The sequence below is a fragment of the Rosa chinensis genome, chromosome 6 (assembly GCF_002994745.2).
Source record: "Rosa chinensis cultivar Old Blush chromosome 6, RchiOBHm-V2, whole genome shotgun sequence".
NCBI classification, from domain to species: domain Eukaryota; kingdom Viridiplantae; phylum Streptophyta; class Magnoliopsida; order Rosales; family Rosaceae; genus Rosa; species Rosa chinensis.
This window is the reverse complement of record NC_037093.1, coordinates 3,591,905-3,607,066: the sequence shown is the minus strand read 5'-3', so window position 1 is coordinate 3,607,066 and position 15,162 is coordinate 3,591,905. Positions and strand designations below refer to the sequence as shown.

Genomic DNA, 15,162 nt, shown 5'->3' with positions numbered 1-15,162 from the left:
TATGGCCCTAACCGGTGTAATACTCAAATTAGAGAGTTGATTGTGAGAGGATAATTGATCTAGTAGCGCAGCCTTAACTAGTACTAGACACGGGACCGACAAATATAGGCATGCATTTGTGAAATTGTCATCGATATTTGCAAGAAAGCTAGAGTAAATCACCCAACACTCCCATTTTCCCATTAATTTGAAAACCCAAATTTAATTTTCTAGTTCGATAATTAGTTGTTTGGTTTACTTTTCATTTGCGTTTAGTTCAGTTAATTCTCAATTTAAAACTTCCGAACAAAATTCTATCTTCCATTGTGCATAACTCATCTTGGCTACAAGTTAGTGTCTTTGATTAGGCTTAGTGTGAGCTAAGCCGAGCATTGTCAAGGCTTAGTGCCTTGTGAATATTTTATTTTCTTTTATTTTTCCTTGTATGCTTTTAAGTTATTCTAGCGCCAATTATCTCGGTTAGGTCCAATACATAATTTCCGAAGTACGATAATCAAGGTTTTAATACTTCCCTTGCATGACAATGATACGTATGCTTGCGTATATATGTATCAAGTCAAGTACTGGCGAGAGGGACATAAGTGATTAAGATTAATGCTAGGAAGCATATGGCTGTGAAAATTTGGTGATCGTTAAATCCCTTCTTTACACTCTTTATTTTATGAAAGGAACATATGCTAGCTTATGCATGTTTTTATTGTTTTGATTCGAGGAAGTTGTCTTGGATGTGTGTGTGTGTGTGTGTATATATATAATTGGAATGTGATATCCGTCCAATCACCATTAAAATTAAGGACATTTTAGACATTTCACCAATTTTCTAAATTGAAATGAGTTTTATGTCATGTATAAGATTTATGATATAGTTATTATTATTATTATTATTATTTATTTTTATTTTTTAAATTGAAGACAAAGCAACTTTTGGTCACGAATGACATATTGGGTGTCCATTGCAAGCAATGATCATGGAGGGAAATATATATTGCATTTGTCATGAGTATGAATGTATTCGAATTTTCAAGTGCTAGGATCCTACTTCCATGTTTACGGCCCCAACATAAAAAAACATGAAATGCTGCAATAATATCATTGACTTTATCACCATACAATTGCATCTAGAAATCCAAATTGAATGTTGCGGATCAATTAATCAGTAATGGTAACGGTTTCACTTCTAAGTTCAAGCCAAAACCAGTGGAACCCATTAAGCCAAGAGCTAATTTTGAGCAAAGCAAATCTGGGGGCTCAAACAAACCCAGACGAAGCAAGAGAAGAGAGTCGAAAAATTGCTGCAACTCACCCTTCTTACTTAAAACATGAAATTCGACAAGTATTTTTACGGTAAACATGAAAAATTGTTATGATTTTTACGGTTTCATACCGGTCGATTTATTCGATCTGTGAGGATTTGAGCATTCGATCGACTTGTGGTTTTGACATATCGATCGTGGAAGTATTCCGGAGACTTTGGGAGGTCTTGGATGTGGTTTCGCCTCGATTGGCGCCACTTTGGGGATTTTTGTTCAAAACGGGGGTTTCGGACTTAAATCGATTGTGAATTGTTAATAAATTGAAACCGTATGTGATTAGGTACTTGACGAAGTATTCTTGGACTGTTGTTTTGTGGTTTGGCTGCTTTGTTCTGTATTGAAGACGCAACAGGAATTTCGAGGTGAGTAATCTCACAATGTTCATTTACGAACGTGCTTACCTTATCGTTTTGATAGTTATTTAGTTAACTGCAAACTATAGTTGGTATTAGTAGCATTCCTGAGTGAATGTCCACATGTGTGTGTGTGTGTGTGTGTGTGTGTGTATACGTGAAATATATATGTGTAGGTGGATTTGTGTGATAAAACAATAATTATGGGTGTGTTTATTTTATTGTTTTGAGTGTGACTTTTCGTGAAACAATATTTTGTGAAAGGGTTGATTTCTATTGTTTTGAAAAGCGTTGTGTATTTGTGGAACATTTTAGTTCGCGGTGGGTTATTTAAATATGGGTCTTGTACCGGGAGTAATTGATAGGGGTCAATTAAGGGGAATCTTTCATTTTAGATTCGTATAGCTTTTTGGGTCCACTGCGACTCCTTTAAATGTTTTGGTATTTATACTATGGATCCAAAGACTTACGAGTTGAGGATTGTGGATCACGAAATGTGATCGTGGGTGGAAAAATCAGGACTTCACGCCTTTGGCCGGGTTTGTGGATACGATCAGTTAGAGCTCTAGTCTGTCAGCCGTGCTTTGTTTCTTGATTGAAACGTGATTTGTTTATTGATTTAAACGTGATTTGTGTGCAATATACCTTTCCGGCGACCTCTTTAGGGACCTCCGGCGAGGTTTTCAGAGTAGTCTGATAGGCAGCGGCCGGTGACCGAAGTCTCCTATGGCTTCTCTCTCTTCCATTCTCTCTCTCTCTCTCTCTCTCTCTCTCTCTCTCTCTCTATATATATATATATATATATATATATCTATGTGACGAAGTGGTGTTAGCTCAGTGGTTAGAGCACCCACTATCTAAGATCCAGGTTATAGGTTCGAGTCACCGTGGGGGTAGGAGTTCCACTGGATACCTGCCCCTAATGGGGGGAAAATTCAGGGACAAATGGGGAATGGGGATGGAAATGCCCAATCCCCGCTATCTAAGATTGGGGATGGGGCGGGGATGGTATTGTGATCCCCATCCCCAAACCCGCCCTAATAATATATACATATATTTAATTTATATATATATTTTAATTTATATATATTATTTATTTTTATAATATAAATCACAAATATATACATTTAGTACTTTACTTTAATGACTACTTTTATTTTAATGATGTTTTGACTTTTGCACTCATTGAATTATAATTTATGAATTAAAATGTTTTAATTTTATTCCTTGTAGATTTTGATTTTAAAAAATGCAATATTAGAACAAATTTATTTTATTTATTAAATTCTTATTTGGGATTTGGGGCGGGTTTGGAGGCTTAGTCCCCAGAGGGGATGGGGACGGGGAATCCCCAGTATATTTTTATTGGGGATTGGGGCGGGGATGGAGGTAAAAAATGACTCCGGAGATGGGGATGATATTGTGATCCCCATCCCCAACCCGCCCCATTGCCATCCCTAGTAAAGGAGAATTAAAAAAACTTAAACGGGTAAGTGGGAAAGAAATCCCTAAAATTAAGGTAAATTGACAAAAATCCTATTATATTATATATGGTGGACTAGAGCATATATGTATGATTTGATATTAATTTGACGTTATTTTGGGTGATATATAGTAAATGCATTCCGGTTAATATCACCCTAGTACAATGTATTAAATTTCCAAGTCGTGATTCCAAATAAATTTAGTCATTTACATAATTAAACCAGTGGCTTGGTCAACTAATTAAACTTTCTTAAAATAAATTTAAATTTAACACATACCATAAATTAGGGCTGGCGACGACCCTATAAAAGACGCATACGATTACGGTCTTAGCACTCGAGCTTTAAATTCATATTTGATAACTGCAAAGGCACATCCATTTTTCATCTAGTTTTCATTTCTTCTAGGATAAGAAAATGACTAGTTGCTGGTCTCTCTTGGCTTTTGGTATTTTGATCAAGGTCTTGATGATCAGTCCATATCCTGCAAATGGCCTCACATGCGATGAGACCGCAGGCATTTTGAATCCATGTCAAGATTTTTTGGTTGGAAATGGCCCTCCAACTCCTAGCGCTTCTTGCTGTGGAGCTGTGAAAGAACTGGTTTCTAAAGTTACATCCAGACAAGTACGTAGAGATCTGTGTGAATGTATGAAGCAAATTATTCTTGCCTTTCATATTGACGTCGGAAAACTTCAATACATCATTCCTCAGTATTGCAAGGTCACAATTCCTGTACCTCTTGATCCCAACGCAGACTGCAACAAGTACGCAATTTTTTCTCTTCAAATTAATAGTGATATACAATTATGCATCATCTTTCTAATTCACGTGATATTTGCAACTAACTACATGCAAGCATTTCTCCTCTCTCTCTCTCTCTCTCTCTCTCTCTCTCTCTCTCTCTCAAGTTTTCGCAATATTTCTTATGATTGATACTTCATATCTATAACTAATATTTATTTTGATTAATTTCACCTGCAGGGCTTCTCTGTTTTAAAGGTCAAAATGAAAAGAGGAGAACTTGGCTACAATGGATCGATATTTTATGATGCAGAAAGGAGTGTTTGGTTCCATAGTTTGTACTCCGTCCAAATTATGTATGAACATGTAATTTTTTACATCAAATAAAAGAATTTAATTCTATACTTTAATTTTATTCGTTTAATTTTTCTGTAAAAATTGTCCAAAACTATTTGCACCGGCAACCAATAATTTAAAAAGTGTCAATGAGGTATTCAAATTACAAAATCATCAATCATGAATTAATTCAAATTTTGTACAACCTCATACATCTGGAAAAAAAAATCCTTTTATTTTAATTTTTTTATTATCACATCAACAACTCTTAATTACAACAACTAATCTTCCGTCAGTCAAAATCACGATCTCTCACTTACGAATGGGAGACACGTGTGACTTTATAACTTAGACATGATACTTTCAAGTTTTCATTAAAGAAAAGGAAAATTTTTCAAAATTATAACATAATTTATTCCCGTTTGGCTCCAAAACCAGTTTGGTTGCAAATTGTCTCTTTTGAGTGCGCGAGCGTGCCAGCACCGTGAGGTGCAGTCATCGGGGAGTCCATTGATTTGACTTCTGAATCAAACGCTGTGGACGAGGAGAGCACCAACCTCGTCACAAGTTTCTTTTCTATGCCTTTCGGAAAAGGACTTCTTGCCTTACTGATAAGGGGTTTGGTTGTGATCTCTTGCGTTCACCGAATCGATACTTAGTGTTGTAGACTAAGCGGAGCAATCACTGGGAAGTTAGGAGAAAACACAGCTAAAGCGTGACTTTAGCTTCGCTGGGTTGCGAGGGCGTTACCCTTGCTTCGCTGGGTTGCAACTAGGTTGCAGGTAGGTTTGCTCAGGAGATTCTTTGATAATCGTTGAGATTGATTGATTGAAGAGTTGTGTGTTTTGTATCGCTTTAGCCTCTATATATAGGCTACTGCAGATTCACTTTCCAAATAGGAATGAAACACTATAATTTAGGCCACAGTTATTGGCCTTTGAATCAAATCAAAACTCTGAATAATTTTGATAATTACAGTAAGCAATAAGTAATAATTATCCTCTATACGTGGCTAGAATGTAGGCAATGATTAATTGCCTCTTGGAGTCCTGGACATAATCTTCTTGGATGATGTAGGATATGCACGTATCTTAATTGCAAATATATCGTCGCAAGGACTTTGTAGCCGGCGGCATGCAATTAGCTTGTTTATATATATATATATATATATATATATATATATATATCTTCTTATTGACATTCGCGAGCAAACTTGATTGTATAGCACCATGACTCCTTGCATCTTATTGGCAGCGAACAGTTGATGGGCCACCTTGCTATTTCTTAATTGTCTCGCCATGCATGAACCACCATACATACATGATATATATAAACCCCTTTGTTTATTGCCATCAATGATGATTGATTCTTCCTCAAACTGCTCAACGTCCATTATGGCTATGTGGGACCCCTTGATTTCTTGCTTAATTGACCCATGCATGAGCAATTGTATAAATCATTCGCATAGGCTACGTCCCCTCGCGAATATATTAATTGTATGGGAATACATGAAGATTCGCATGGCTCCTCTCATGCACAATGTTGGTAATCAAGCAAATAAGTCATCATTAATTATCAAAGATTTGATAATTACTAATAAATCAAGGAATATCCAGATTTGCCTCACGATTGCTTGGTCTTCAAGTAGACTTTATTTAGCCTTTAAACATTATATTCCGAACTTGTCGAAAATATAGGCTTGGGCCACAGATATTGGCCTGGATTTCTTCGAGTCCCCCTTGTCTGGAAAAAATGTTAATTTCTGGTTCAAACATTGCCCCCCAGACCTCAAAGTCAAAGTTCCCCGTCTTGACTGAAGAGGTCTTGAGTTAGCCTTAGTCTTGCAATATTGCCGCTTTAAAGCCACTTACATTGGCTTAACCAGTACAAACTTGAAATCACTTGATTGATTCCAGACAGGTCTCTGAATAGGCCATGAAGCTTGATCGTCACAATCTAATCTTGATAGACAGAGACTCGCAGATGACGTTCTCGCCGTAAGTCTTCAAATTGCTCCAGAAAGTATCATCAACTTGGATGAAAAAGTTTTATTTTTAGGCCACTGGAGTTGGCCTTAAAAAGCTTAAAACACTAGATAAGTCTTAAGTAAGAATATTGGCAAAGTAAATTCACCACTTGACAAAGAACTTTGATAAAAATTTAAAAGCCATAGGTGTTGGCCCTACAAATACTAAGATACTATAAGTCTTAATGTGACATTTGAAACTAAAATCATGCCACAAAAATGCTCTATTTCCCCCCAGCTTTAATGAAGCGAGTTGAACTAGGGGTTGGCGAGACTTGGGAAGGGTGGAATGCCCCCCATGCAGATTCGCTTTTGACCACGAGTGAGTAACCTTTGCGATGTGTACAGCAGCATATATATGCCTAGTTTGCTAGCTAGATTGACCCTAATAAAGGCTAATAGTATTTGGCGCGATAAGATGCTGAAATATAATTAATAGCGAACTGTTCGCGAACCATGCTTTTTTAATATCTTCGCGAAACGCATGCTTTTCACTAAAGCGAATATGCCTTCAAGCCACTGTGCTTGCTCCATGTGGAGTGTGTTAATAATTAGGCCATTGATAGACTTAACTCCCAAATGAACTATGCGTCACATGTTGGCCTGGATATGTTTGCTGCAATGCTTTACTCTGTCTTTCGAGTATAGGCCAAAAGTCAAGGCCTCTGTTTGTAAGTTGATCTTGTCAAACCTTGCCACTGACTTCTCCATGTTGTACACCAACCTGGGAGACTTCCATTGTGAATTAACAAACTACTCATAAGCCTCTCTAATCATCATCTAGGCATGTGAATAATTGCTTGCCTTTTAAAGATTCCTTCTCAAATCTTCAACAGCTGGTAACCTGTTATTATAGAAAACACCTATTCATGTACCTGACATATCATAGCCATGAATCATGACGTCACAGCACTCTTTCCTTTATGCCACAAGCTGGCAATAATAAATCCCCATCAAGCCTACATTTCTCTGTGTATGATGGCTTGGACTAAAGCTTTTTAGCCACTAACTTGGCCAGCCGACCCATAACCCATAGGTGAGCCACATATTGAGCACATAAAGCCAAAAATCACCTCTTCACTACATATGCACATTCTTTTGACAAAGAAGAAATATCAATCAATAATGCTTTCCTCCCCTGCAAGAACAGTTCTCCATCATCTCTATATATATATATATATATATATATATATATATATATATATATATATATATATAAATATATATATATAATTAGCTGCTCTACTTTTTCATCTTGCACCAAAGCCCCACAAGACAATAAGTTGCTAGAATATAGGAAACTGTTGCTATACATGGGATTATAATAGAGTTTCATGCTTCCCTGAAGATGAGTCCCTCACTGATCTAGCCATTCACCTCTGTATTCAGAGCTCTTTATGAAATAAAGAATATGAAGCCCTGTAGTATTGAAAGCAAAACAACAAAACCATGGAAAGGAAATATTGTTATTTGCAAAGCCACAGAATTTGGCTCAAGTGAAGATGGTGCTGGGCGGTACTCTCTTCATGTAGGCATATGATAACGACTCCTCGATAACACAAGCAATATCTTGCATGTCATAAATTAATCATATATATATATATATATATATATATATATATATATATATATATATATGAGACCAAAATCCACCTCTTCACTGCTCAAGATATGATCATAATCATTCTGCTCTAGCCGATTGTTTATTCTTCCACTGCCATCTTAATTAGTTCAGCAAAATGAATTCTTTTTCAACTCCAAGGAGCTCAATTGGTTCCAGCTCTTCATTCTCACAGCAGATTCTTCTTTTTTGTCAACAGAAAATTTCATTAGAAAACAGAGCTATTACAAAGGAGCCCAGCAGGCCTCCCAAGACGGATACACAGGCCCAAAAGCCCAACTGAAAGGAAACAAGAACAAAGAAAGGCCCAAGCTCGGACCACCACACCAGCCGCAGCGATCATATCGACGGGAAGCATAACTACCATTCCACGGCGAGGCAGATAGCAGCATAAATCTTCCAGCGCAATAGATCGGGCAAGACCCATGTCGAATTCAAAACGTCCGGCCTCCATATTTCCAGAAAGCACCGAAACCATCATCATCACTACACCGAGATTCTTCCACCAAGAAACCAAAGGAACAACAACTGGATAAACCAGATGAAAGGAGTCCGGGTAAACCGGATGAAAAGAACAGGTGAGATAGAAGAGATTGGCATCCAAAGATACACAAACCCTTGTTGCTTCACCAAGAGCACTAGTGGGAAAACCCCACTTAAACCAACCACAGCAGAAGAACAGAACAATGGAATGAAAAGGATGATTACTGATGTAACTGATAAGTGGAAGAGCGAAACAAAGAAAAGTCGAACAGATCCGAATCGGAGACAAGCTCCGAGCAAAACCACCCGAGACGGTGGGCATGGAGAAAACAGAAGAGAAGAAAGCAAAAAGAAAACTGAAACTAACCGAAGAAAAAGGGAAAACTGAAGGGAAAGCCTCCCCCAATCTCAAGCCAAAGATCCCAATCAAAACATTGATCAAGATCCGGCAAGAGAAGGGGGGGAGAGAGGAAACCTGTTGTTGGGGGTTTTCTATGGAGAGGGAGAGTTTTTCTGTCGGTTTGGTATGTGCTAGGATTGCTCACAGCAGATTCTTCTTGAAGTTCCAGAAATCAGCTTGTTCTTCCTCACACACTTACTGCACATGACTTTTTTTTGAATAAATATTCAAAATAATTCAACTGCTGCCAAGAACTCCTATCAACTTCTTCTTTTCTCAGTAGATGGCGGTTTGCTCTGGTATTTCTTGGAACCACAGAGTAGGCTTTCATAAATTTTTGAACAACTTATTTAAGGCCACAGGGATTGGCCCTAGGCAATATTAAGACACTCAAAGTCTTAATCTCGTCAACTTTGGTGTTGAGAATACTGCAGAACACTGCCACACAAAGACAAGTTGAAAATACCAGTCCCCCAATTTTGATGTCTCTGGAATGAATCATGTCAAGAGTGCCCCCAGTGTGACCAGGAAAATATGCATAAGCCTCTGTTCTTCGCACCTAACCAATTAGGATTGAATTCTCTTGTATTCTCTTAGAGACACATTAACATGAAGATTGATAGTTTTGCCCGCCAAGTCTGCACATGTCATCTTCGTAGAAGGTTTCTCTCAGGCATTCCATCAAACACCTTGTAGGCATATCTCATGTTCTCAAATCTTGGACGAAAACTGAACAGAATAGCCCACAGAAGACCAATTTATAAGCAAATAGGACAACCAATAACTATTTCCTGGGGATTGAGTTCGATTCATAGCAGCAACAGTGGGGAATTAATCTGGATTCAATATGTCGCCTCCTGCAGTTCAGTTTTCCTACTTCTCGTCGACGGAAGAACTTGTTCCCTGAATCTGCTTTAGCGTCAAAAAACCGGTTCTGCCTTGACGTCTACCACAGTAGCTGGCATGCTGTCCATTGAAGACCACTCGCTGGCCTTTAGATTGGCTTCGCCACAGAGTGTGCATAGCTTGTTGGAAAAATTTCGGCGAAGCTCGCTGGCGAGGCTTAGGCCAAGTGCACTCAGCGAGCCCTGCTTCACGTGATCGTTGCTCGCTAGAAAAGCATTCGAGAAGTGTTCCTCGCGAGCATTTGCTGACTCATGGCCTCGCGGACATTCGCTTACTGTCGCGAACACTACTACTGTTGGCCTCCTTCGTGAAATATTTTTATTTGTTGCACTTACTCTCTGCCTCACTTTGCCGCGATGAGAATGGGCTCCTTCCGCGAATGTTTGCTAACTTGATGGTATCATTATTCTTTCTGGAATCTTCGCGCGCGATGACCAGCCTCTTTGCAGAATTTCTTGCACCCGTGTCATCATTGCAGAAGAACTTTCTCCTTGTAACCGCATCACGTCTTTCCATGAAATTGGGTGTCAATCGGCCTTCACCTTCTTAATTATATTATGTAGACAATGAGCCCACATATATTTCACTAGACTTCGCGAGGCCATATGTATATTGAAAGTCCCTTTGCTGCAAACAATTCGCAACCCTCCTTTTTTCGCCACAATTATTGGCAAAAATATTGATTTGACCTGTTCCATTACTGACACCATAGTAGGCATATTAATTGCCTCTTGTATATGTGCCTAGGCCAAACCTAATGGCCTCTAAATATATCAGAAAGTTCAAGCCACTGTTAGGCAAGAACAAGATTTTTGCATCCTCCGCGACGCACAAATTTGAAACTCTTTTTGTTTTTTTTTTTAAACACGAGAAGAAAACTACAAATTGAAAATTAAAAGCAAAGTAGGAAGCTAGCAGCAACATGTTTGGCTAACCTCTAGAAGGTCACGGGGGTGGCCATCTATGCTTCACTCCAAGCTCCGATGTATCAAAATTTATAGCCTGAAAACATCTCTTGTGAGAGCTTGCAGGAAAACAACAAAGATACTTCACATCGAAGACTTGGAAGAGATTTGGCTGCTGCGATGGTTTCTTCGAGTAGGGAGGTGACGCCATAGGAGGTGGAGAAAGGAGAGGCGGAGTCGTCGGCGTCCTCGTCAATGACGTCGTCTTGGGGGGAGGAGGAGAGGTCGCCTTCGGTGTCGTCTTGGTCGGGGGCCATGGTAGTGGTGAGGCAGTGTGACAGAGAGAGAGAGAGGAGAGAGGTCGAATCTGTTTTTTTTTTATTTTTTTTTATCTTGAATTGACCATTTTAGCCCTTAACGTGGGCCTCAAGATCTGACTTAACGTCCAATCTGGACGGAAAATGAGAAACTGGACACGGTTGAGCAAAATTGAAAAGTTCAGGGGGTAAAAATTCAAAATTGAGAGGAGAGGGGGTGAAATGATGACACCCCCAAACCTCAGGGGGATAAACTGAAATTAATCCAAAGATCTAATTAAAACAAATCTTTATTTTCGAAAACGATTTACAATTATCAATCAATTCCGACTCTTAAATAACTCGGTTTGTAAATGAACCACGTGAGATTTACTCACCTCAAAATCCCACTGCGTCTTCTCTTATAGCATATAAGGGATCTAGTACGCTCCGTCAATCACCTAAGTACAATACGATCTTAACTTAGTACACGGATCGAAAACGATTATATTTCAAACTCTCATTTGCGCTAAAATCCCGAAAGTAATGCCAATCGAGGAAAAACTTCATCCGAGACCACCTGAGGTCTCTGGAATACTAATACGATCATTATATCAAAACTAAAAGTCGATTGGACGGCTGAATGCACACGGATCGAACATCGATCGAAATGAAAACCCTAAACTTTGAAAATGCATAACATGCTCATATGATTTCCAAAAATTACAAAATATATATCGAAATGCTCATATCGACAAGTGAATCACAATGAGGAGCAAAAACTGCCACAGAGGTGGCCAGAAGCAGCCGGAAACGACTGTCACAGATGGCGGCAGTGCCGCCGCCAACCACCGCATGCATGGCGGTGAAACTTACATGAAGCTCTTCCTCTCAACAAGACAAACCACTTTCCCAACTATCACAAAGCTTGAATCGAAGTAAAAAGACCCCAAAAGTACCTCGACATTTGTAGATCGAGAATTTTCCAAGTTTTTTCGGCGAGCCTCCGATCTCCTTCCACGCTCCACTACAGCTCACGTCCTTCTAGGAGCACGTTCTACATCTTCAGGTGAGTCCAAAGAGCTAAGGATCTCAAGTTGTGATGGCTGGAGTTAGGAGAAAACGGCGTTGACCCAAATCTGGGTTTTGGATCGGGTTTCTCCGGCAGCGGTGGCTACGGGCTGTGAGAGGGTGCGAGACGCCCACTAGAAGGTGGAGGAGGAAGTGGCGAATCCTTGTAGCCTAGTGATGAGGTGTGGGTCAGCTGGAGGAGGAAGATATGGCCAGACGAAGTTTTCTGGCGATTTTCGGTCAGGAGGAGAGAGAAGAGAGCCGAATTTCCCAAAATGGAAAAATAAGGTTTTTCCCAATTTTTCCTATTTAACAAAAATGAAAACTTTTTCCGTTGACCATAACTTCTTCATACGAACTCTGATTTTCACATTCCGCATGTCCACGAACTCGTATCGACGCGCTCTATGATTTCCGTGAAGGAAGTTTCCACAGAATCCAAACGTATAAAAAGTCAAACTTCGTAACCCCCCTAAAAACGTGTATTTCGAATAATTATTCGTCCGAAAATAATTCCACTCCACCCTCGAACCACGAAATCGTACTAACAAACACTTTATTAAATCCCAGAAATTCCAAGAAATTAATAACGAATTTTCGGGGTATTATATGGTAAAACTTCCATAGCGGATGGTGGCGTCGCCAACACTACTGGAAATGAAACTTGTGCCATCCCAAGGGCATTAGCCACTGAAAATGTTTGCCGTTGCAAGACTATAGCGACTGAAAAATGCTGCTGCAAATAGAAATGACGACTGTATCGATAGCAGTTGCAGGTTTCGTTGTCTCAAAATATGAACTGTTAACAAAAAAGTTTCAGGCATATATGCAAATCCTTTTATTTATTTATTTATTTTTATACTTAGCAAAAGAGGCTGTATAAATGAGAGAATTACTTCTTGATTTTTATTCATCTTCACCACACTGTTCATAATGCATATTGCCAAAATTAAAATAAATGAAGTTAATGCTTTATAAGATGTGATCCTAACACTTCTTTTCCTCCATCTTCTTGTCTAAAACCTCAGGCACATTCCCATCTTTTCTGAATCAATATCCTGCCACCTCCTATAGCTTCTCACCTAATTTTGAAGGCTACTTTATATTCTTTGAGTAGACAACTCCTGCAAATTTTTAGTAAATTTTCAGGTGTGTGTGTGTGTGTATCTATCAATGATGCACTAAAACAAGTGCAAATTCCTAAAATGGCAGGAATAAATTATGAAAAAGAAAAGGATAATTTTATTCATTTGATTCATTTCGTTTTGTTCACCAGGCCTTTATATCCTACCCCCGATACTTTCAACTTTTAATAAAAGAAAACGAGAATGAAAAATCATCTCAAAAATATAACACAATTTATTCCCCTGAGGATATAACCTCATTCTTACAAACCATGCATAAAATCTCACATAAGAAAAACTTCAAAAATTTTACAACATTAAAACTTGCATTAAAAAACTAAGTACCAAGAAATTCTTAGGTGAGTTTAAATGATGAATACCGATTCATCATGGCCAACATCAGACCCTTTATATACATTTAGGTAGACAATTATTATAACCGTTTTGATCCCTTTTTGGAGCAAAACTCATAGACCATTATTGCATATATAGTATGTTTAGTAAGGACGCTGGTCTGGCTCTCCAGAAGGATCATAGTTGCAGGATACAAACATATCGCCATTTTTGCACTTGGCCCTTGCACAACCAAGTTGGGTTGTTATCCTCGTAACTATAATAGTGTAGTGGCGGCAACCATCTTCCTCAGGACCGGTACATTTATTTGTATTGTAGTCGTATTCGGCTTTCTCGGTGCACCAGTACTTTGTCGCTGCTTCACCGGTCATACCCAAACCACTCGCAATGTTCTCAGAATAAGGAGCATCCGAATGCTCCATTGCGCAGTCCCCAGATCTTTTATTGGCATAATTTTGTGCATACTCAGCTAAGGTTTTATTCCATTGCAGTGGCGGGAGACCGTGCTCTTTGCGAATCTCATTGTGTGCTTTGAGGAAGCCACTGTCATCTTCGACTGTACTTGCTAGAGGGACATAAGTAATAAGGATCAAAGCTACGGAGCATACGGCTATTAAGTTTTGTTTGTTGAACCCCATTTTAGCAGCATATGAGAATAACAGTTGGACCAGAGGCATATATATATTGTAGATTCATAAGACTCGGTGGGAGAGAGATCGTTAGAAATTAATGGTTTCTCGCCATATTTTGCTAGGAATGCGCCCATGCCATACAAGCTAGTTTTACTCATAATAGAGTAGGTTATAAATTTTATGAGTTTGAGCTGGACAACTACATTATTCTAATTTTTTTCCCCGTAAGTTAATATTTTTCTGTCATTAGTAATATACAATTATGTTCATTTACTTAGTAATAGTTTTCTGTGGAATTTGGCCTTGGGCCTGCTTTGCTACTAAGGTTGTTGCATTCAATTAGGCCTTGGGCCTAGAGTAGTATTATTGGGTTAGAGAATTTGGCCTTGTTCACCGTGCCGTTATATCTGAACCCTGATACTTTCAACTTTCAATAAAAGAAAATGAAAATGAAAAGTCATATAAAAAAGTATAACACAATTTATTCCCATGAGGATATAATTTCATCCTTACATCCCATGCGAAAAAACTCACATAAGAAAAACTTCAAAAAAATTTAAAAACATTCAAAATTCCATTAAAAACTGAATGTCAAAAATTCTTGGGAGAGTTTAGATGATGAATATTCATTCATCAATGCCAACATCTCTCACCTCTTATATACATTTAGGTAGACAATTACTAACATCTCTTATTATTACTGCATATATTTTATCTTTAGTAAGGACGTTCGTCCCAATTTCCAGAAGGATGATAGTTGCAGGTTACAAACATGTCGCCATTTTTACACTTGGCCATCGTACAACCAAGTTGGGTTGTTGTCATCCAAACTATCTGAGTGTAGTGGCAGTAACCATCATCCTCAGGACCAATACAATTACTCTAGTTCTAGTCGTATTCGGCTTTCTCTGTGCACTAGTATTTTGTCGCTGCTTCACCGGTCATATCCAAACCACTCGCGATGCTCTCTACATAAGGACCCATCGATTGCTCCATTGCGTAGTTCCCTGAGCTTTTACTGGCTTAATTTTGCGTGTACTCAGCTAGGGTTGTATTTAATTGTAGTGGTAGGAGACTAAGCTCTTTGCGAGCTTCATTGTGTGCTTTGAGGAAA

At 38.7% G+C, this 15,162-nt stretch overlaps 1 protein-coding gene across 1 annotated transcript; it reads right to left on the bottom strand.

Moving 5' to 3' along the window:
• Positions 1-13,559: 13,559 nt before the first annotated feature.
• On the bottom strand, positions 13,560-14,054 carry LOC112170596 (pathogenesis-related protein 1). Its single transcript, XM_024307943.1, has one exon. It carries the CDS (start codon positions 14,052-14,054, stop codon positions 13,560-13,562), a length of 495 nt encoding a protein of 164 aa, XP_024163711.1.
• Positions 14,055-15,162: the final 1,108 nt, after the last annotated feature.

Bases quoted from the DNA above. Each gene is read 5' to 3' on its own strand.
- LOC112170596 (XM_024307943.1), bottom strand. From the start codon at position 14,054: ATGGGGTTCAACAAACAAAACTTAATAGCCGTATGCTCCGTAGCTTTG.